Genomic DNA, 24,268 nt, shown 5'->3' on the forward strand with positions numbered 1-24,268 from the left:
GGGTCCTCAAATAGATCTGACCGTCCATTGTTCAGGAACTGGACACGATGTGGGGTCCCAAGTTGTACCATCTGGTGGAAGATACCAATGGATGTCGCAAATTGATGCATATAGTTGCAGTCTGATTTGGCCGCTAAAGAATGGGACCTTTCCCATTTATGAAAAGACTAGGGATGATTCCAGGTGTCCTGAAGGTTGGTGCTTTTGGAGAATAGCTCAGGATGGTTTATATCTCAATATTAAAGACTTAAATAATCCTGGTGATTTTGTCTTGGTGTTTTCATGGCCATGAAACATCCACCAATTAGAAAGAGTACGTGGATGTTCGTTTTTCTTTTTATGGGAAAATATAGTCTTTGCCAATAATGTTTAAGCTATGCTGTTTTGTTGAATCCCCTTGGCAAATTATTCTTATCAAATATTTAGTGTTTTTAATTTCAAAACTCGAGGCCAATACAAATATATATATATATATATATATATCAATCAAATTAAAAAATTTAAAAAATCGAACCTATGACATCATATGCGTGGGTGTAAGCCTAGCTATCTCTCTAGGGATGTCAACGGGGCGGGACGGGGTCGGTTTTTAAAATCCCGTCCCCATCGGGATTTTTCATCCCATCCCCGCAATTTTTTCCGTTTTTTTAGAAACGGGACGGGGACGGGGATTCCCCAATTGGTAGCGGTACGGGGACGGTTTCCCCATTTGTTTTTTTTCATATAATTGATATAATTTTTTTTGATAAATTTATATTAAAAAAATTTCTTCTATAAGCAAAATATAAATAAAATGACCAAAAATATAATAAAAATACAATAAAAGATATCAAAGTTCAAATTTATAATTTTAATAACATACATTCTCAAAAAATACAATATAATATAAGCCAAATACATAATTAAAAGGTGTTGATGATGATTGATCCTTGTCATGTAGAGTGCTTCCAATTGTCGAACCACTAGCTTCAGCCATAATTTATCTTAAAATAAGTTTAATTGTCGAATAAGTTTAATTTTAATTTTCAAAATATTGAAAAAAAAAAAGGTAATATATACGGGCCGGGTTCGGGCCGGGATCTTTAATACCCGGTCTCGGCCCATCCCTGCTTCGGGTCTAAAAGAGTAAGCTCAAGCCCGCCCCGTCACCCCGTTTTTGCGGGGAAAACCGCGGTTTCGGGGATGGACGGGGCAAATTGACATCCCTATATCTCTCATATGAGATTTTTGATTTTTTTTATTAGTAAATCTATTTAATAAGGTTTTTAATTTTTATACTAAATGAATAATATAAAGAAGTATATTTAAAATATCTCGACCTTCACCAAAAATATAAATAAATAAATAAAAATAAAATAAAATTTTGAATTCTCTAAATTCAAGGAATCAATAAATTTCACATAGATTCTTCTATAACATTAATTAAAAGATGGATTAAGAAAAAAAGTATTGTCACTTTGAAATAGTCTATATGACAACAACATCATGTGATAATCAGGTTCAATAACAACCTACGTCAAAAAAAAAATAAAAAAAAATCATCCTTTTCTCAATTTAATATGCGAGAATAAAAAAATAAAAATAAAAAACTTAGCGAGTATATTAAATTGGGGAAGGGAGGAAAACCTTTTTCTTTTTGGTTAGTAAGTCTTTTGCTTGTAGAGTCTCTTTTCCGATAACAAAATTAAAGAGTAAAAAATAATGGAGTTTTATTTTCTATTACTTTTAAGCTATGTTGTTTCGAGATCTTATGAAAAGTTATTGCACTCTTTACTTTGTTTGAAATGTATACATTACAATTCAAATAAATTTCATTTTACTTTATTAAATTAATATTCATCTTTGATAATTATCAAATTTTTATTTATAAAATAAGGTTTGACCCATTAGTAAAATTCATTCATTATTAAAGATGAATCTTAATTTAATAAAATAAAATGTATTTTACTTGAGATTGAATAAAATATATGTATGAAATGTTTGTTTTAAAAATTTGTTTGCTTCTGTATAAATTTAATTTAATTTAATTTATTACATATTGAATTCCAAATGATGTAATAGCCGTGTAACCTCTACATATGCATAAACAAACGTCAACTTTGTTGAAAGTGAATAATATCGAGTTGATCGACTTAATAATATCATGTTATTTTATCAGTAGAAAATTTTAATACAAACAAGCATAGTAATTAGTAAAAAAGAAAAGAAAAGAAAAGAAAAAAACAGAGGAAATCCAGGAAAAAAAAAAAATTAAGAGACTATTTTATTATCTGCAAGTTAATTAATGTATCTCCTTAATTCAAAGCAATAAATTTCACACAGTTTCTGCAATTAAACATTAATTAAAAGATGAATCAAAATAATAATAATAATAATAATAAAACGTACATCAACAAATTGATCATAAAGTCATTGTACTCTTCCAAAAATATTAACAACAAAAGCCATGAATCCTTTGCGAAGCTCTATGGTTCTCCTTGTAGTTTTGGCATTCATATCCATTTTCATTAGCTCCCCAGTTTCTGCAAATTACACAATCGAAGTTAGAAACAACGTGCATTCGACGAAGAAGATTGACGTTCATTGCAAATCTGCGGACAAGGATCTCAGCGTTCATCATCTAAAGTATGGAGAAAATTTAGATTGGAACTTCAACATCAGCAACATTAATTTGTTATCACCAGTTTTCGACTGTGACATAATTTGGGAGAAAGTTGCCAAAGGCCATATTGTTGTGTTTGATGCCAGAAGAGGTGACTTGCATAATTGTGGAACAACAAACTGCAAATGGCTTATTGATTATCATGGATTTTATATGTTCAACGTTAATTTTGGCATCTATAGGTTGAAGTATAAATGGGGAAGACTATAATAATCTTTTCAATATATATATATATATATATATATATATATATATATATATATTATATATATGGTAACTATATTTTCTTATGTTCTAAAGAAATAAGAAGTGGGTCACTTTTTTTATTTATTTATTATTATTTGGTGTGTTGCTAATTAACTTCATTTTTTTATTTGCATATTGCATTGAATAGTTATGATCAATTAATTGATAAAGATAGTAGGGGATCTTTTCAAATAAAAAATTTAAACTACAAGGGAAATGTTAGCAATTTTTAAAGCATGAATGGTGTATATGAAAAAGCTTAAAATTAAAAAGGGAGTGTCTGTAGTTTACCTTGATATTTATATAGAAGTTTGGTTAAAATTGGAATGAATATTTGAAGAAAAGTTATTGGAGAAATGGACTTGGAAAATATGATTGATACCATATATGGCTCTTTGTTTTTTTTTTTGGGTAAATATATATGGCTCTTTGTTGCTCATAATAAAGATATAGATATGAATAAAACCAAACATGGTCTAGCAAGAACTTAAAAAATTATGGGTAAAATGAGCAAACAGAGGAGGATGCCATACTTCCAAAGGACAACTATGAAAAGAAAAATTCTTATTTTCCTAAGTGACATCAGCACTTCCATTTGCTGATGGAGATTACAACTGAGATTTTAAGTTTCTCATTCCCATCGCCATTTACATGAATTTTATTTTCTTTTTCTTCTCTTGTTTTCATCTTTTTTTTTTTTTTAAAAAAAAATAAACTTTCTGGATTCTGATAAACGCGAGAGAAAAAAAAATGGAATTAATAGGAGACTTGAATTAAGTTATTAGTTATTGTTGATGACAATTTGAATTTATTCTTTTTTTTTAATCAAAAAAAAAAAAGAAGGAAATTTGAAACGATTCATAAACATTCTCTGGTAAACTATTCTGAAAAGAAGATCAAGATGTAAAAGAAGGAATTTAGTTCAGCTTTGAAGGGTCTGTAGAACAGAGTCTTAGTTGCATTGCTCCTTTTTCAGTCTTCTATAGCAGAGGAGGCTGAACCTTTCTCGTCCTTGTAGATCCCTTGGTGGGTGCTTCCTTTTGTGCTTTTTAGAGCAGTTATATATACCCCCCAAAAAAAATAAAATAAAAAAAAATCCTCCGTCAAATATGAACACAGAAGAAGGAAAAAGGAAACCAATGTATTTTGGCGTATTTATTTGCTTATCAGACATAGAAACACAGACCTAAATTTTTCTTCCATTCAAATGCCCTTAGTTTTGGTCACATGAGATGCACATGTAGGAATTCCATTAGCTTTCTTTTAATGGCTGTTTAGATTTGTATTAAAATGACAGCAAAAGAATAGTATCAGTGGCAATGCCAATGTGATAAAAATTTTAGTTCAGGTGGTAAAAGTACCAAATACACCAAGGGTTCCTAAAAGAGTAGAGAGTATTTTCCCAAAAAATTATTAAATGCTATATCAAAACTTTAGATATGCTTATTAATTAATCATATATATGAAGGACAAGATCTTCAATTCTTAAATGTGTATCAGTTTTCTTTCCCCCCTCCTTTTTTTTTTTTTTTTTTTTCTCTCTCTCTCTCTTTCTCTCTCTTTCCATCAAAACTAATTATAATTCCATAAAAACCAAAAATAATAAAGCAAGGAAAAAATGTAATCAATAAGTATTTGCTATATAAGCATTTTGAATTTAATTATTGCAGAAAATTTTTATTGAAAAATACTATTTATTATCATTAGTGAATGATCGTCATAGTGATCTACAACAAATGAGAATTTAAATAATTATTATTAAAATTTTAATATAAAAATATTAAAATTAAATGCTCCAATTAAAATTTGTATATAAGTTGGTGATTATTACTAACATTGACAAATAGCAGTATTCTGATGAAAAAATATTTTTTATAATAATTGATAAACAATCACCGGTAAAATCATTGATGAACAATCACCAAAAACACTTATGTAGCAACTGATAATTTAAATATTTATCATTAAAATGTTTATTTTCACTTTGTTGATCGGCAAAGATGATTCCTTTGTTCCTGAATCAAATAGGTCATCATGCACATAGAATAGAAAGTTTGTACATATTTTATATTGGTATATATATATATATATATATATTGGACCCTGTATATGTAGTCAGTTTTGGTCAAAATAATTCATATTAAAGTCACAAATTGATCATTTTTTTTTCTTAGTCTTCTGAAAATTTCCTACAAATGTACACTTTTTTTCTTTTTTAAAAAAAACTTTGCTTACCACTTCTCTCTGTTTTGGTCAAAAGGAAAAGTTACTACTGCTTGTCAGAGATTACCAGAGTGAACAAGTAGAAAACATGTACAATTTAAAGTGAAATTGTGAATATATTTAATTTGTAAATTCTTATGCGAAATATTATGATGCAAAATTCTAATTATTTATGTTTTTTTTTTCTTTTTTTTTCTTTCCAGTTTTTATATAGTATTTAGATAGCTAGTCACAGTTTTCGTATGGTATTTAGCTGGCTAGTCAATACCACTGCTGAACAAATTTCTGTCAAGATGGCCAAGTAAAATAGACATTTAGAGGATGTACTTATGGGCGGAGATGTGCCTTATTATCACAAATCAAACCCACCAGATTTTGTTACCGTCTTTTTTTTTTTTCTTTTTTTTGGTAATACTAAACTTTGTTACCTTTAATGCTTAGAATTAGTTAGACACCAATAATATTCCAATAAGGATAAATTCAAAACGATTAAATTTATTTATCAAAATTTTGCAATCTAGTGATTTATCTTTTAAATGATTTATTTTTCTATGAATGTTGAAAAATATTAATTTAACCACAATTATAAAATTACAACATCATTGATTATTAAAATTTTGAAAAAAAAAAAAAAATTCTGATACCTTCGGTATTGCCCTTCCAATAAAAACCCAAGACCATCAATTCACAAACCAAAAAAGTACAAACACAAAAAATGGGTAGTACTAGTGCTCTTAAAGTTTATATCATCCTTGCAATTGCATACCAAATAGGGCTTTTCTCACCTGCTCTTACAAAGTTCAACGTAGTGATAGTAAACTATTTGGGGGAAAATGCAATATTGAATCTTCATTGCCAATCCAAAGATGATGATCTTGGTGCTCATGATCTGCCATATACAAACTCATTTAATTGGAGCTTCAATGTGAATATATGGAAGACCACCCTCTACCACTGTGATATGGGTTCGGGTGATTTGAAAGGCCATTTTGACATATTTGTTGCTAAAAGAGATATGAATAGATGTGGTGATGATAAGTGTGTTTGGCGAGTGAATCGTGATGTATTGTATCTCTACATCATAGATGTTGATGACTATGTTTGCCAGTTTGATTGGCCTAAGTGAGAATACTTATAACATTATATGTGTCTATATATATATATATATATATATACATATATTAATGTTTGAAATAAAAGGAAAGGGGGACCGTTTCTTTTCATCGGACGAAAATTTTTCCGAAGTTCATGTTAAGCTCACTTTTTTGTTTTTTTTTTTTTGTTTTTAAATATATATAAATTTATGTATATATATATTAATTATAATTTTGATTGGAAGAGGTTTGTTTGAGGAAAAGTTATCACCTGGTGGTGAATTCTATTTAAATTGTGACAAAGGAACTCCTACAAATTATAGTTGCATGCAAAATTCTGAGAAGATTTCCAATAATGCTCTTTATTTTTTTAAAGAACATAATTTTTAAAATAAAAAGAGCTAAAAAGTGGGATTTTTCTATTGAACTTTGGTAACATTTTTTATAATTATTATTTATTTTATATTTCTCCATAAATAATTATGTTTAACTTTTTTTCTGTTTCTTTCCCCTCCAAATAGCAAAGTAGTATTAAGAAAAATTAAATATAAAATTATAAATTAGTGAATTTAATTATATTTGTTTATAGAAAATTATATAAAAATAAATGAATTTATTAAAAGAAATATATAAAAATGATCATAACCCACTCTTAATTTTAATTTCTTTAATTTACAAAATCTATTGGAGTTAGGAAAAACAGATATAACTTTTCATATGAGGCTTTAAAAAGCGTAATAGAAATGCTCTAACATGTGCTTTTGTATGGCATTTAGGTGAAACTCACCATATATATATATATATATATATATTTAATGTGTGTATATATATATATATATATATATATTAATATTAGAGTTGGCCTTTTAATTATGTGTATGCTTAATATAAAAAATAAAATTTTATTTTATTTTATTTATTTAGTTTTGCTTTATAAGGTTGATGCTCTGAACCTGGGCCTTCGGCTGAATGGTCCCAAACTTAAAAATGGGCTGCACAAGTTAGATTAGGCACTTTAATACTAGGAATTAGGTTGAATGCGTGTAATCTATAAATAATTCATTCCATTTTTCTTTTTCTTTTTTTGGGAAATAAATTGAATTCATTCCACTAACAAACAAGATAGAAGTTTAGAGGATTACCCTCATTTAATTTGAGATGTGCTTAAAAATCTCAAATCAAAGCCACAAGATATTGTCACTTTAAATGCTTGACTTGTCACTTCCTTTTCCTTTTATGTTGTATTAAAACACCAAGCTATCCCAATAAAAACCCAAAAACCATCACTTTTTGGTTTTGGAAAAACCAAAACTACCAATTAACAAACCTAAAAAACACACACACAAAAAATGGGTAGTACTGCTCTAAAAGTTTCTATCATCCTTGCATTAGCATCACAAATAGGGTTTTTATCACCTGTTTTGGCCAAATACAATGTAGTGATAGTCAACATTTTAGGGGAGAATGAAACGCTGAATCTTCATTGCCAATCAAAAGATGATGACCTTGGTGTTCATTATGTGCCATATGCTGACTTTTTCGAATGGAGATTCAATGTGAATATATGGAGGACCACCCTTTTCTACTGTGATATGGGTTGGGGTAATTTGAGAGGTCATTTTGACATATTTGCTGCTAAAAGAGATATGAATAGGTGCGCTAATCAGAAGTGTGTTTGGCTTGTAACTCGTGGGGGATTGGATCTTTATATCAAAGCTGCCCATAACTATGTTCACCAATTTGATTGGCCTAAATAAAAAATAATAAAATAATTTAATATAATGTACCTATATAATATAATATATGAGATAAAAGCAAAGAAGGTTGTTCGTTTTCATGGAAAGAAAGTTTTTATTATTTTCTCCGCCTTTGTTCACTTTATTTTCAACAGCGAATTGACGAACTGAGAAATTCTATATAATTGAGATTTCTCGTATGGGAAATGCCAATATGGTTAAGCTCACCTTTTTTCTTGTCTTTTTCTTTTTTTCTTTTTATTTAAATTTTATTTGGATACTTAAAAGTTTCTTGCACATTTAGCTGGGCCTAGGCATCTCAAATTTGATATTTATGGCCATTAATAATAACCATTAGTGAACTCATAATCACTAATGGTTATTATTTTTTTTTTTTCTTGGTCTGTTTACGTTCAAGATGCTTCTTTTGGCCTATTATGAAAAAAACGATTTTTCTTTGCCATTCAACAACTAATTGCAGAGGAAAACTCTGCAAAGATGGGGTTTCATTCTACGTTTCCACATATTTTTTCTTACCTTTTTTCCCCCAAAATCTATATATATTCTTTGATAAATCCTTGTAGTATATATTATATAAAAAAAATAGCCATTATGAAGTTTGATCAGATCTTGCTAATGTTTTGCTTCAGCTGTCAGTTGTTGATTGGCAAAGATGATTCCTCCGTTCCTGAATCAAATAGGTCATCTTGCACATAGAAGAGGAGTTTGTACATTTTTATATTGTTTTATATATGTATATATATTTTTGTGGGTTGTGTTAGTTTGTTTATGTTTTTTTTGCCGCTTCCCTCCGTTTTGTTCATAAGGAAAACTAATCAGAGAATTACCGAAATATTGTATCGCAAAATTCTGATTATGTATTTTTTCATTTGAACAAATTTCCACCTTTAAAAGTATACACATTGATATTGGGTGTTATGTGTATATATATATATATATATATATACGAGTGGGTGGATTTAATTTTGGATTATTATTGGAAGAAAAAGTGATTTTTAATATTATATATATATGTTGGAAAATTTCCAATAATCTGTTGTCTCCTAAATTTCCAGACGTGTCATTTCAAACCTGTAATAATTCAAAAAAATAAAAGAAAAATATGCTCCAAATAAATAAAAGAAAAATATGCGCCAAATAAATCAAAGCCAAATAAATAAATAAAAAATATGCGCCAAATGAATCAAACTCCTCAAACGATTGTATTAACAAAAAATAAGTTTAGGATATTTTAAAATAAAATTTCAACTAAAAACAATAGTTAAAAAAATAATTTTAGAACATTTTAAAATAAAATTTCAACTAAAAATAACTGAGAACAATAAACTAGAGAAAATAAATTCTAAAGAGAATAAACTAATTAGTCTATATTTTTGTAGTCGTTTGTGGAGGTGTGTAGAGATGTCCTTCTCAAAACCAATAAAGCTTCTGTTTATATATGTAGAGAACTTTGAGTTGCTTCACACACTTTTGATGTGAGACTTTTTTTTAACATTCCAACTTCAAAATTTTAATTTATACATGTGACAATTATATGACCACTAAATCTCAAATCAATGTGGGATTAAAGCTTCTTAATTAATCTCCCAATAATAATATTTCAATATATTAAAATATTAATTTGGAAAATTAATAATATAGCCCAAACAATATATATAAGAGGTTCTCATCAAAAGTCTTCCATTTTACTATAATAATTCACAATCCATTAGATTTAACCAATGTCAAGATTAAATTTAATCTAATCTACATGACTTTTTATTTTTATTTTTGTTTTTATATGTTCCACCGTTGATGCCTGAAACTCCAAACCGGATCTCAAACTTGATTACAAGTTTACAACCTGTAACTTGTGCTTTCTCCGCAAGCCAAATTTAGTTCTCTGTTTTGCTAATGATAATCCAAAGGCAAATTTGACCCTTTTTAGGATAAAACAAATAATTCAGAACCCTTTATAAGTTACTTACATATTTATAAATTATCATCTAATCAATAAGCAAACTAAGAAGCAACATAAACATATTCTTTTCAAATTTGATTAATTAGCTTCAATATCTAACTGATTATAATTAATTGAATAAAAATTGCTCATACAGTCTGCCACAATGCCAATAAAACCGTGAGTTAAGCACTTTATTATATCTTTACATATAAATATATACATATATATATATATATATATATAGAGAGAGAGAGAGAGATAAGTTTTGATCTATATACCAGAATTTTGATTTAATGGATTATCTAGTTCATTTTTATTATTGACCATAAAAGGTTAAATAAAATAAAATTGAACTTAGTATCTCCCTTTGTGAAGGTTATGTCTGAACTTGGGTCTTTGCCTTAATGATCCCAAATTGAAAAATAGGCTGTACAAGTTGGATTAGGCCTTTTAATACTAGAAGTTAGGTTGAATAGGCATGCGTGTAATCTGTAAACTAAGTTCATTCAATTGAAAAACAAGATAGACTAAGGGAGATGTATTCAATTTAAAGTTTGATAGATTTAAAATGAGGTATAAACTTTAAAAGATTTGATGGATTGTTATGGAATTCTACAAACTCTATAAAAATTTTATAAGAATCCAACGAAATCTCTGGGTTTAAAACTGGATTTCATATTGACAAATTTCTTTACAATTTCACAGTTAATATCCTTTCAAATCTATTAAAATCCATCATTTTTTAAAATTTTTTAAAATCAATGACTTTGTGAATACTACCATATTTTAAAAGAATTCTACAAAGTCCTAATTGAATATATCTAGATTTTAATGAACTTAATAAAATTTATCAAAATCTGAATTAAATATCATTAAAATTGTATGGACTCTTTTACAATGTAAATCGAATTTCTCTAAACTTTTAAACATTTTTAATATCTTTCAAATTCTAAACTGAATATATTCATTTTAAGTTTACAGATTATCTCCATTTAATTTGAGATATGCAATATCAAATCAAAGCCACAAAATAATGTCACCTTAAATGCTTGACTTGTCACTTCCTTTTCCCTTTTTGTTGTATTAAAAGATCAAACTATGCCCTAGTAAAAACCCAAAAACCATCTTTTATTTTTTGGAAACCCAAAACCACCAATTCATGAGCCAAAAAATACACAAATACACAAATAATGGGTAGTAGTGCTCTGAAAGTTGCTGTCATCCTAGCAATTTCATCACAAATAGGTTTTTTCACACCTGTTCTGGCCAAATACAAAGTAGTGATAATCAATATTTTAGGGGAGAACAAAACGCTGAATCTTCATTGCCAATCAAAAGATGATGACCTTGGTGTTCATTATGTGCCATATGCTGAATCTTTCGAATGGAGATTCAACGTGAATATATGGAGGACCACCCTTTTCTACTGTGATATGGGTTGGGGTGATTTGAAAGGTCATTTTGACGTATTTGATGCTAAAAGAGATATGAAAAGGTGTAATTATGAGAAGTGTATTTGGCTTGTGACTCGTGATGGATTGGATCTTTATATCAAAGCTGCAGGTAATTATGTTCACCAGTTTGATTGGCCTAAGTGAACACAACTTTATATTATGTATCCATATATATAATATATGAAATAAAAAGAAAGAGGGTCATTTGTTTTCATGGAAAGAATTTTTTTTCTGATTTTTCTCTGCCTTTGTCCATTTAATTTTCAGCAGCAAATTGATAAACTGAGAAATGCTACATGATTAAGATTTTTCGTATGAGAAATGCTAATAAATAGTTAAGCTCACTAGCTCACTATTCTTTCTTTCATTTTTTTTTTTTTTTTCCTTCTATTAAATGAGATTATGTTTTGAAGAAGGTTCGGTTCTGATTAGTTTCTTGCACTTTTACCATGGCCTAGTAATCCTAAAAGGAGAAATGGACTGCTAATAGGAGTTTTGCTATTTATGATTACCATTAATAATAAACATTAATTAGATTTATTACTACAATATCAAATACTAATTTAATATATTTAATTATATTTTATTTTTATACTAAAATTTTAATATAAAAAATTAATTTTTTTTAGACAAGCAATTAATTACCATATAAAATAATTGCCATGTAAAAACTTAGATTAACCACGACTGATGAATAGCATTTTAATCACAAAAGAGATGGCTTATTCAAAATAATAAAAAAAAAAAAAATTGAGTAGTGCATGCCTTTTCTGGGGACGATCCCACATAAGGTCCAAGGTGGCAAGTGGACCCCTCAAATATTTTTCTTTTTATTTTTTTCTTAATTTTCTATATGAGTTTACTAATTTACCCTAGTTAACATGCCTGGAGCCCACACCCTTATATGTGGCCTCTTTTTTGGTAATTTCCCAGCATTTGTGCCTGGGCCAGCTAAGTGAAGCTTTATTTATTTTATTTTATGTTTTTTAAAATTTGTTCCTTTTCTCTACATTATTATTATTATTATTATTATTATTATTATTATTTTAACTTTTGCAAATATCTTTATTATTTTCAAATTTATCTGATTTTACTTTTCTATCTAACTTACTTAAATTATATTATATTTTATAATATTTAGTAGCAAATTCTTAATCATATCTTGTTTAGTTAATTACTATTTGATAGAAAATAAATCTATAATCATAACTAAAAATATACTTTTTGAGCAATATAATTTTTATTTAATTAGTTTTATTTTGTTGTAATTATGTAAGAAATTTATGTAAATCTTTGGTTTTTAATTAAAATTTTCTGTAATACAAGAATGAAATTTTTTATTTTTTATTTTTCATCTTTTAACTTATTTTTTAGTTAATTTTGTATATTTAAAATATATGTTAAATTTAGAATAACTATGAAAGGAAATTTATAAATAAAATATTCATTTTATCATCAGGGTCATGTTTGAATTTATATATTTGCAAAATATATAGTTTTGTTAGCCTTAAAATCATATATTTCTTTTTCTAAAAAAAGAAATTGTTTAAATGAAGATCCTAATTGTTTGGGTTCTAATATAGCTAAATTTGTTACATTTTTGCCTATATTATTATATTTTTCCAAACCACACTTTAAAAAGCAATTGATGTTTCATTATGCAATGGTGCCTCCTCTAAAAAAGGTTTTTGGGTCCTGTATTCATAAACAACAATTTAAGGGAATAAACATAAAAGTTAATTGTACTTTGGTATCTTATCCTTTGTTACAAATAAAATAATAAATTTTAATAAACAATTAAAAAAAACATTTAAATTAAAAATATACAAATATTTATTCTATATATATTAGAGTTTTAATTCAGTGGACTACTTATTCGGGACAATACTATACAGAGGGTTAAAAAAAAAAGCAAAATTTTCATTTTTTATAAAGAAAAAGATTCATTATTATTTATATATGACAATTTAATTAAACAAAAATAAAAAAATTATTTTCCCTTAATATGTTTCTATTATTATAAATAAAAATAAAATTTACTGATTTACTATTTAAATTAATAGTAGCATATATAATTTACTGATTTTACTTTTAGATAACTATAATTAAGATGCACTAGGTAGCAAACTCGATCAAAACAGTATATTTATATAAGTTATATTCTGTATATGGCTTTAAAAACTGTAGGTTTAAGTTTTACTATCTCTTTAATTGGATTTTATAGTCATCTAATCCTTTAAAAATTCCCTTTAAAAATTTCATTCTTTCAAAAACTAGTCGTATATTCTATATATGAATTGGATTTTCTCTCTTTTATTTTCATATGCTGCCGAGAAAAAAAAAAAAAAGAAAAGAAAAATTGAAACTTACTTTCAACAATAATAAATTAATTAATTGTAGCGGCTCTTGGATGTATTATTTTATTCTTTATTATTATTATTTTCTGTGTTTACTGGGTCGGGGTTTGTGATGCTTTCTTTCGGCCTATTATCGCAAGGTGGGGTTTCTTTCTACGTTTTATTATATATATACTTTTTTCCACGCAATCTATATATGTTTTTTGAAAAATTCATATATATATATATATATATATAAATATCCATTATGAAGTTTGATGGCATCTTGCTGATGTTTAGCTTCAGCTGTCAGTTGTTGATGGCAAAGATGATTCCTCTGTTCCTGACTCAAATAGGTCATCATGTACACAGAATACAAAGTTCGTACACATTTTTGCATATATGCTAATATATTATACCTTATACCCTGATAATGTAATTCATAGTAAAGTCACAAAATTATATTTTTCTTTTTTTTTTTTTTCTTTTTTTTTTTTTTTTTTTTCAAGTCTTTTGAATACTTCCAGAAATTTACAATCAGTTTCTTCTGTGATTACCGCTTCTCTGTTTTGTTCAAAACGAAAACTTACCAGTGCGTACAAGAGAATGTTGATGCAATATGAAGAACTAGAGAATCTGTACAGTGAAAACTCAAATATGTGCTTTTTCAGTTGTTATATGTTATTTAGCTGGCTATTCAGTTTCACTGTTGAGCAAATTTTCATTTTAAAAATTTTAGAAAAATAAATTTTGTCATAAAACCAAATTTGGGTTTTTGTTGTTTTGTTTTGATATGGCCGGCATTCCTAACTAAGTCCTTGTAATTATCCCCAGTTTAAAAATAGGCTGCACATAAGTTGGATTGGGCTTTTTTTATTATTTTGTTTTGGTGTTTAATGTCAATAGACCAGACAAAAAGAATGTGTGAGAAAAAAATTAAGGAAAGTAAGAAGGTACTTTGCCAATTCCCATTTAAACTATATATGTTTTAAAGGTTAATTGCACTTTAATATATTAAACTTTTAACAAATATTGATTTGAATTTTGAAATTGTGTCATATGAGTACTTTTAATGATATTGCATTTTTCACTGCAATGCCAAAAAATAATATAATTGTGTCTTATATGCTCTTCTATAGAACATTGCAAAAGATATCAATTTGACACAGAAAATACAATTCACTTTTTCTTTATTAGTGGACCCTCACCCCAGTAAATAATATTGTTAATATCCATAATAACCCATAAACCATAGCTGCCACGTGTAAGGAAATAAAGGTAAAAAGGAAAAATTGCAAGATAGAAGAAAGGGACAACAGACCATGCAATGAAGGTGTGTTGGCAGCATTGAATATTGAAGTTGCACTTAGCTGGCCATCTTTCAATAAATCTATACATGCAACCTTAAAACATAGAAATTTAAGTTTATGAAATGCCAGTGTAAATCAAGGTGTAAAAAAAAAAATAGTTTTCAATTGTTAAAAGGGAAAGGATCAAAAGAAAGGGGAGAATAATTTCGAGTATCAACAAATATAGTTTTCAATTGTTAATTTTTTTTTTTTTTTGGGTTAAAGATAAAAGAAGTAGGATCTAATCCAATATAATAATATAATTAATAAAATATATATTTATCAATGTTATATTTTGTCATATGTTACTGAAGAGTCAATATTAAAATTTGATATTAACATTCAAATTTACTATTGAAGAAGATACTTTAATCAAAATTTGAAAATGTCAATGATAAAATATAATTTGCCATTAGAGATGTTTTTAGGTTTCAAATTTTATGCGAATTAATCTAATTACAAATAGACCATCCATATGTATTGTATGTAATATTTTTTTATTACACTTTGATATTTAATTTTCAGATTTGTATGATTTAAGCCCTCAACTTTTAAATTTATCATTTATGCAATTTATAACTCAACTTCATTAACATGCAATTAGGTCTTCAATATCTCAAATTGTATAATTGAGGCCTTTGAATTTTTAGATAATATGATTTATTAAATAAAATAATACTTAATAATCAATAATACAAAATGTTTAAATAAGAACAATATTTGGTTTACAAAATGATTATTCCTATTAAAATAAGAATAGCTATTTATGGAAATAAAAATAAGAAAAAAGAATAATTATTCCTATTAATATATTTGGTAAGAATATTGAATTGATTCAAAACTTACCTTTTTATAAAGAAAATTCAAATTTAGTCATAAAAAGTCAACTTATATATATATATATATATATATGTATATCTACTACATGATAAACTATCTAAATTTAGTTTTTTAATGAATATGGTAAAGATATACCAAATATAGGAATAGACAATATTGTACAATAACTAATATATTTCTATATTTATTTTACATACCAAACTTGTTCAAGTTTACATTTTTTTTAAAAAAAAATTTGGTAAAAAAAAATATATTTTTCCAAAAAAATTAATAATTAATATTAATAATAATAACAACAAGGACAACAACAACAATAATAGTAATAACCCGAAATGTTGGCGGGAAAAGTAGGCAAGTTTCCGAAATACTTGGTTTATTAATGTTTTGTAAAAAAGTGTATATTATATTGTGTATTTGTAAATTGAATTCATTCCATTAACAAACAGGACAGCTATGTTTAGAGGATTACGCTAATTTAATTTGAAATGTGCTTATTAACTCAATTTAAAGACGCAAGATATTGTTACCTTAGATGCTTTATTTACTTCCTTTCCCCTTCTGTTGTATTTAAACACCAAAGCTATCGCAATGTTAAAACCCAAAAAGCATCAATTTTTACTTTTCTTGTTGGAAAACCTAAAACCACCAATTCGCAAACCAAAAAGACACAAACACACAAATAATGGATGGTACTGCTCTGAAAGTTTTTTTCATCCTCGCAACAGCTCAAATAGTGTTTTTTTCATCACCTGCTATTGCTAAGTACGATGTAGTGATAGTCAACTTTTTAGGAGAGAACATGACTTTGAATCTTCATTGCCAATCGAAAGATGATGATCTTGGTGTTCATGATCTGCCATATACTGATGTTTTCGAATGGAGATTCGATGTGAATATATGGAGGACCACCCTTTTCTACTGTGATATGGGTTCGGGTGATTTGAAAGGTCGTTTTGACATATTTGTTGCTAAAAGAGATTTGAATAGGTGCGGTAATGATAAGTGTATTTGGCATGTGATGCGTGATGGATTGTATCTTTACCTCAAGTCTGCTGATAATTATGTTCACCAATTTGATTGGCCTAAGTGAAAAATACTTTATTATAATGTATCTCTCTCTCTATATATATATATATATATATTGTGTATACATATATATATATATATATTATATGAAATAAAAAACAGAGGGGCTGTTTGCTTTCATGGAAAGCAAAATTTTTCTGAAGTCTCTGCCTTTGTCCACTTTATTTTCAAAAGCATATTGATGAACTGAGAAATCAATGCTATGCAATTAAGATTTTTCTGAGTGAGAAATGCTAATATAATTAAGTTCACATTGTTTTTTTTTTTTTTCACTAAATTATGTTTGGAAGAGGTTGGGTTCTGAATATTTTCTTCCACTTTTAGCACGGCCTAGTCATTCCTAAATGTCAAATGGGCTGCTACAAATTGGAGTTGTCCAAGTTAGAAAACCCACTCCAAGTTCAGGCCTTGATCCAGTTTGAATCTATTTAGGCCTTTAATTTAAATCTTCAATAAAGAAGTCCAATTGCTCGAAAGCCCATATCTCATTGAGAATGCAAATGGAAAAAAATATTATTATTATTATTTTTTTGTGAATAAAATTGAAATAATTTTACTTGGATAGGAAGGCAATAAGAAAAAATTAATTAAAAAATGAAGATAAAATATTGCCAAACAATTGGTATCAAACTAAGCATTCAATATAAGGCTCAAGAATTCCTACCTAGGACCATCACTGAGGTTCTTCTAATGAGATTTACTCGATGTGATAGAAGGAGAGATAAATGGATACATCTAAAGATTGCAAGAAATAAAAAAAAAAATTATATAAAATTGTTGTACAAGATATGCAGTGGAATAAAATCTTTATTTCTTTTTTTATTTTTGTATGTTTCATATATTTCGTTTTCTTTTCTATTTGTTTTTTCTTTCTTGGCTTTGTTTGGCAGGGAGTTGCTGTATGTATAAAAGGAAAAGTGGGATAAGGTAGGTTGGCTTATATACAAATTGAAATGAATTAGTTGATTATCAAGGAAAAAGAAAAGGGATTCTCCCCAATCATATAATTTTATTATGTTCAATCGTGGGCCTTATAGTTATCTTTATCTTGATTTTTATTGCCAACATGGGGGGCTTTTTAACAAATCAAAGCAGGGCTAAGTGCTTTATCCTTTGGAAATTATTGGGCTGGATTTGTATAGTGCCCATCCACTTTTAGGAACTACTTTATCTAAATCAATTATTAGATCAATGATAATTCTTTATTTCATAGTTGTCGACTTGTCATGGAATTAACATTGTTATGCCTATACTCACAAGAGAAAACGAAACTCGATCCCGTTTATAAGCTACTACTTTCAATTCCTTTATTTGTTTACTTGTTTATTTTGAAGAAACTTTCAATTCCTTTATAACTTATGTTTTGATATAGTAAAATATGTATAAAAAAAAAAAATTGTAAGGACAATTATTTTACAATCATTAAATTACAAAATATATCCAAATCTAATACTGTAGATGTTGTTTTACAGTACTTTTCCATAAATCTGTCACCATATCATTTATATTAACATATTTATATAATTCAACAAAAACATATAACATGGTAAATTGTTTTGATTTATTTCCATCCTCAACCTATTAATATTTTTATGCTATTAGCACATCAATTTATTTTCAAAATTTATGAAAAAGAAAAAATAAAGCCTAGATATCACCCCATTGATTAATTATTTTTCAAATTGATTAAATTTTGGACATTGAAATTCAAATTTGTTAATAGATTTAAAAAGAAGAAAAATAGTTCTGAGAATTTTTTTTTTTTTTAAACAAAGTATAGTTTGTCAAGTAATATTAATTCAGTTGATTCGAGATACTAAAATATAAGATTTTTTTTTTTATAAATTATAATAATAATAAAAAATAAGTATAACTTGGAATTAAAAAAAAAAAAAAAGAAGAAGACATAAGTTGGAGTTAAAACAAGTTGCGTTGATCATATAGGTATAATTTACCTAAATTTTTTAAAATATTAAAAAAGTACGGCACAATTAGGTATAGGTACATATAAAATTCTATCTGTATCGATCCGGTGTTAAATTCCCCTCGCATGCACAATCAATCATTTTTTTAAAATTATTGCTAAAAAGATATTGTCTACCTATTTTGTTGGATTTTTAGTTAATTACCAATTGCTTTGAATCTACAAAGAAAAACAACCAAAAACAAAAAAAAAAAAAGAAGGAGAAATTATACCATTTGTCGGGAAAATCCTACCAAATATTGTGGAAATATTTCAATATTCTCAACTTGTATAAGCATATATTTCAAATACGATATGATGTTGAGGACATAGAAAGTAGCTTGACATTGACATTAGTAGTAGTGTTTGCCCACGTGACAATTTTTTATTATTGACCTTGCATGAGCCTCAATTTTTTTTTTTTTTTTAAAGCTATTAATTGGCTCAGGGTTTAAAAGAAGAAGGGGAAAAAAAAAGAAGGGTAAATACTAGAAACGACAAAGGTAGCTTTTTTTGGAAAAATAAAATAATTGTTAATAAATGAGAGCAAAACGGAGCAAAGGAGGGAGAGATAAAGATAGATGAGGTGAAATTTTAAATGATATATGAATTTGTTGATGGGACAAGATTGGAGATAAGAAAGAGAGGATGGCAAATGTAGGTTTCATATAAATTATAAAAAAATATTATTTATCATTATTATTGATTATTGATTAATAAAATCTATTCAATAATAATTTAGATAATTATTATAAAGGAATTTAAATTTTAAAATAAAAATAATAAAATTAAATATTTAATTAAAATTTATTACGTAGAACGATAATTGTTTATTAATGATGACATATACTAAAACCCTATATTATATATTTTTCTCAGTACTTCATTAAATAACTTGTTTAAAAAAATATTGTTTGTTACCTTTAGGCAATAATTGATATGACAATTAGTTGAAATGATATGGGTGTTTGTTTCTTCCTATATAAACATCTGCATGTGAGCTACAACAAGGGTATATATATAAAGGTGTTAATAGTACTTTTTTGCCGTGATATAATGTTTTATTTAATTTTGATGTATATGTAGTTTAGGAATTATAATAACAAGGAATTTATCTTTTTTTCTCTCTTTTGATCTTGGAGGTAAGAGGATCATTATATGAAGAAAGAATAGCTTTTATCATAAAAATGCTCTTTATTATCACCGATGAAGTGATGAACGATTATCAGTAGGATTTAATATTAGATGACAATTTATTTGATTATTATCAAATCGTTTATTTTTAGAGTGAGTATATTTGGCATATCGAATAAACATAGAAATAGAATAATTATTTTATAGGATTAATTAATACTATATTTGATAGATTTTAAATTTTAAAAATATATATTCTATGGGAATACTTATTCTCTTATTTCAAAAAATAGTTATTTCTTTCAAAAATCTAAGAATTGCTAGTTATTCTATCATTTCAAGGATAAATATTTTTACTATATTTAAAATATATTCAAATCAATATTGGTTATCATAAATTAAAAATGCATAAATAATTAGAAATTTTGATTTTTAATTAATTTTTACCAAATTTGATAAGTTTGGAGAGAAAAAAATATTTATAAAGACTAAATATTGAACCTAATTTAAGATCATAATCAAACATATCAATAGGAATATTTATTTATTTTTTTCTAATTCCTATAAATAGGTATTTCTATTTTATCAGAAATAGCCATTTTATATACTGTACACAACATTAAAAATTTAAAATAAAAAATAATAAAATTAAATGTTCAAATTAAAATCTATCATATAGGTTGATTATAGTTATTAGTTGATAAATAATAAGACCTTTTTACTACAGGGATGTCCTTTCAAAGACAGAATTTATCTTTCTAAATATATATATATATTTTTAATGCAAGATATGGGTATTTCTTTATTTAATTAATGTAATTAGTATGTTTGATATTAAGAATAAATGACCATCAAATTACCAGATCTGTAATTCCAAAAGTTGGCATGCCATTATGACCCTTACCATATGTATTTCTCAAATACACTTTTTTTATCCTTTTTATATGTCCCCTCAACTTTGTTAAGACAATTCTCTACCGACCCCTTTTTTCCATTTCCCCAAACAGTACTACCATGAAATTTTTCTTCGCCTTCATGCTTATTTTCTCTCTTGCTTTCTTTCTCATTTTCATTTCCATCTTACAACCCCAGCATCTGTATGGAACCGAGTACGATGTCCGAGTAATCAATGGCTTTTCGGACAATTCCTCTCTTCCTCTTGTAATCTGGTGTACTTCTGACGAAAGTGATCTTGGTGGACGAGCTCTGCAAGAACGGGACGATTTCAGCTGGAGACTGAGGACAAATTTCTGGGGCACAACACATTTCATATGCACCATGAAATGGGATCGAAGAAGGAAGAGCTTTGAAGCATTCAAAGTGCCGAGAGATATCCATCGTTGTAGTCCTTTAAGAAAGTGTTCTTGGTTGGTCACAGAGGAGGGGTTTTATTTTAGCAACGATGAAGTAAATTGGAAAAAGGACTTCTCTTGGTCATAGCTTTTTGCAAATTAAAACAAAAATTTTATATATATATATATATATATATATATATATGTAATATATGTATGTGCATGGAGTTCATGTTCATACATATTATAGGAGGGTGTCAAAAAAGGGCAAGAATTTGTATTTTTGTTTCAATTTCCTCTTCCTGTTATGTTTTTTAAACTATGTGAAATTTTGGTGTAAGAAAAAAAAATTGGGTTAAAATGTCCTGGCAGAATATATATATATATATATATAGACGAGTGAAGTTGATTGGTGATGAGCTACACTCATACTATGGGCTTTGGGGTCTCGGAATCATATGCCATTTTCTCTTTAGTCTAGAAAACATTAGCTACCATTAAATGATGTGCCACACTGGTACAGGAAAATGACCAATAAATAAAAAAATGAAAAAAGAACTACTCCTTTTATTGGCAAATTCAAACTAATTGGGAACCTCTGGTCTCTAAGAAGAAAGTGGATATGCGAAAACAATAAGATGTCTTCCATTATCTTTTAGCTTGGAATGAAATTTCCTCTTTGACCCTTTGTTCCAGTTTCTTCATAAATTGACCAAAATATCACGTTAATGTCATATCCTTCAAAATTAATGTAGGTGATATATATGGATGATCCGTAAATATTAATCACATAGAATTTGACCATGTTTAGTCAAAAAAGAATTTTATCATGGTACATAACTATGTTTATGCAAATATGAGTAAATTTCTTCTATTTCCAAATTATTACCTCCTACATTTAATATATCTGGAATCTATCGTCTAAATAGGTCTCACCCATATATTAAAGGTACGAGTTGATATTCCGTGACCACTGTATTTTTTTCTTGCAAATATATATTTATGAGGGCCCCCCAAAAAAAAAAAAAAAATATATATATATATAGTCGTAGTATCACTGCCATATCCAAGGGAATAAAATATTACATGCATGTAATTGTTAGGCTTTGCTATCTCTGAGTAATTTTTTTAAAATAAAGTTTTATAATCTTATACAATATCAAAATAAAAATAATAAAAATATATGTGCAGCGTTAAATAATTATAAATATTGACGTTCAATATCTCAATCATAATGAAATATTCTTTGAGCCAAAAAAAAAAAAAAAAAAAAGAAATATTTTTTTTTAAAGTAGTAAATCGTAACGAAAGATTCCGAAGACAAGGGCAATATTGGCAATCTCTGCAATGGCATTTGATTTGTTTACTTCGAATAATGTATTATTTAAAAGATTAACAAAAATATTTCTGATGGAAAGTACAGCCAGCACGATAACCTTGGGAAAGATGATAAAAACATATCTGTGGACAAGACCAACTAAATGATTAATATGCGTCAAACGCTATCAGAAAGCCACCAATAAAGCCAGGTTTATCCCGTAGGTATGTATATATTGGAGGATATTCCTTCCCAAGTACAATAATTTTACGTTCCACGGGTACCGCAGCATAATATAGATTTAATACGTGGTATTGACCAAAAAAAAAAAAAAAAAAAAAAAAAAAAGAACAAAGGAATAAAATACACACACACGCACACGCGGAGAATCTAAAACTTATATCTTTTCTAATTGTGTTAAAGCATAAGCTTTAAGCAACTATCCTATCACGTTGCATCAACACATAATCCAATCTTTTATTGGAAGTATTACCGTATACGACAAACCTTTCATTCCTTTCGGGTAAAATCAAAACAAGAGCTGAAGTTAATCTTCAACTTTTGAAAGTTCTGGTTACACCTGTCATTCAAATTTGACCCAATTCCAGTCCAATATTAGACTTGGTTCCACAATTTTAGAAAATTATTCAAGAGTCGACAGTAATAGTATCTCGTTAAACTTAGAATATTTGGCACTTCACTTATCAGTTATACCAATAGGTCATTTCCAATTCAATACTGCTTCATTTTTTCAAAAATATATATAAATACTGTCATCAAAAACCATATTACAAAACAATCCCACTTGATCCAACCAAATTCATTGCTTTATTCTTAAAGTATACCAAAATACCATCTACGCAGACAATAACAAATCAGGTTAAAAAATATACATAAAACTCAGTTTATTAAATACATAAAAGCTATAGAGTATTGTTCAGTTCAAAAAACATTATTAGAAATTCAAAATGCTCATACCAGGTTTTGAATGTTATCTTGAGAATATTTGATTTTTTGATCCTTAATTGATGGTATCGTAACATTAAATAAATCTTGGAGAACATTTTAGCATTTTGAAGTTGATCAAACAGGTCATTACTTTAGGGTACGGGGAATTTATTACAGGTAGTAACTTTGTTTGATTATCTATAATCTATACTTAACCTTCAAGTGTTATCTTTCTTTTTCATAAACACTGGTGTTCCCTAAGTTGAGACACTAGGTGGGTAAATTCCTATTCTGCCAACACTTTTAATTGATTAATTAATTATTCAACTCATTTGAGTCCATTCTATAACGTGGTAAGGAAATATGAGCTGTACCGAATCAATCAAATGGTATTGTTCTCTTTCTTAAGGTATAGCTAGAAGCATACTAGAAAATACATTTGGAAAGTCCTTCATAATTGACACATCCTCTAACTTTTCTTCACTGACTTATGTGTGAACCACATGATTTAAACATTTGGTACACCCTTTTTAAAGTAAGTGTCTTGTAGTTATGATAGAAATTAAACCTAAGGGTGGTTGCTTTTGTGCTCTATAAAATACTACTACTAGTAAACTAATCATC

At 27.3% G+C, this 24,268-nt stretch overlaps 5 protein-coding genes across 5 annotated transcripts; all 5 read left to right on the plus strand.

Annotated features, from left to right (window-relative positions):
- Positions 1 to 5,846: 5,846 nt before the first annotated feature.
- Positions 5,847 to 6,257, plus strand: LOC107422551 (S-protein homolog 24). The gene has a single exon (XM_016032013.3). It carries the CDS (start codon positions 5,847 to 5,849, stop codon positions 6,255 to 6,257), a length of 411 nt encoding a protein of 136 aa, XP_015887499.3.
- A 1,317-nt stretch (positions 6,258 to 7,574) lies between these two features.
- Positions 7,575 to 8,678, plus strand: LOC107422552 (S-protein homolog 5). The gene is made up of 2 exons (XM_016032014.3): positions 7,575 to 7,879; positions 8,612 to 8,678. Exons 1-2 carry the CDS (start codon positions 7,575 to 7,577, stop codon positions 8,676 to 8,678), a joined length of 372 nt encoding a protein of 123 aa, XP_015887500.3.
- A 2,382-nt stretch (positions 8,679 to 11,060) lies between these two features.
- Positions 11,061 to 11,663, plus strand: LOC112492279 (S-protein homolog 5). The gene has a single exon (XM_025075473.3). It carries the CDS (start codon positions 11,115 to 11,117, stop codon positions 11,520 to 11,522), a length of 408 nt encoding a protein of 135 aa, XP_024931241.3. The 5' UTR covers positions 11,061 to 11,114; the 3' UTR covers positions 11,523 to 11,663.
- Positions 11,664 to 16,585: 4,922 nt separating this feature from the next.
- On the plus strand, positions 16,586 to 16,993 carry LOC132803115 (S-protein homolog 24-like). The gene has a single exon (XM_060815367.1). The coding sequence runs from the start codon at positions 16,586 to 16,588 to the stop codon at positions 16,991 to 16,993; it is 408 nt and encodes a 135-aa protein (XP_060671350.1).
- A 4,028-nt stretch (positions 16,994 to 21,021) lies between these two features.
- LOC125423545 (self-incompatibility protein S1) lies at positions 21,022 to 21,958 on the plus strand. Its single transcript, XM_048478122.2, has one exon. It carries the CDS (start codon positions 21,101 to 21,103, stop codon positions 21,524 to 21,526), a length of 426 nt encoding a protein of 141 aa, XP_048334079.1. The 5' UTR covers positions 21,022 to 21,100; the 3' UTR covers positions 21,527 to 21,958.
- The last annotated feature ends 2,310 nt before the right edge of the window (positions 21,959 to 24,268 follow it).

This window comes from Ziziphus jujuba, chromosome 3 (assembly GCF_031755915.1).
Source record: "Ziziphus jujuba cultivar Dongzao chromosome 3, ASM3175591v1".
Taxonomy (NCBI): Eukaryota; Viridiplantae; Streptophyta; class Magnoliopsida; order Rosales; family Rhamnaceae; genus Ziziphus; species Ziziphus jujuba.

What these genes read in the sequence shown, in the direction of transcription:
- LOC107422551 (XM_016032013.3), top strand. Translation starts at nt 5,847, where the DNA reads ATGGGTAGTACTAGTGCTCTTAAAGTTTATATCATCCTTGCAATTGCA.
- LOC107422552 (XM_016032014.3), top strand. Translation starts at nt 7,575, where the DNA reads ATGGGTAGTACTGCTCTAAAAGTTTCTATCATCCTTGCATTAGCATCA. An exon ending in GCTAAAAGAGATATGAATAG is followed by an intron (nt 7,880 to 8,611) that starts GTGCGCTAATCA and finishes GTTTTGCTTCAG; the next exon opens with CTGTCAGTTGTTGATTGGCA.
- LOC112492279 (XM_025075473.3), top strand. Translation starts at nt 11,115, where the DNA reads ATGGGTAGTAGTGCTCTGAAAGTTGCTGTCATCCTAGCAATTTCATCA.
- LOC132803115 (XM_060815367.1), top strand. Translation starts at nt 16,586, where the DNA reads ATGGATGGTACTGCTCTGAAAGTTTTTTTCATCCTCGCAACAGCTCAA.
- LOC125423545 (XM_048478122.2), top strand. Translation starts at nt 21,101, where the DNA reads ATGAAATTTTTCTTCGCCTTCATGCTTATTTTCTCTCTTGCTTTCTTT.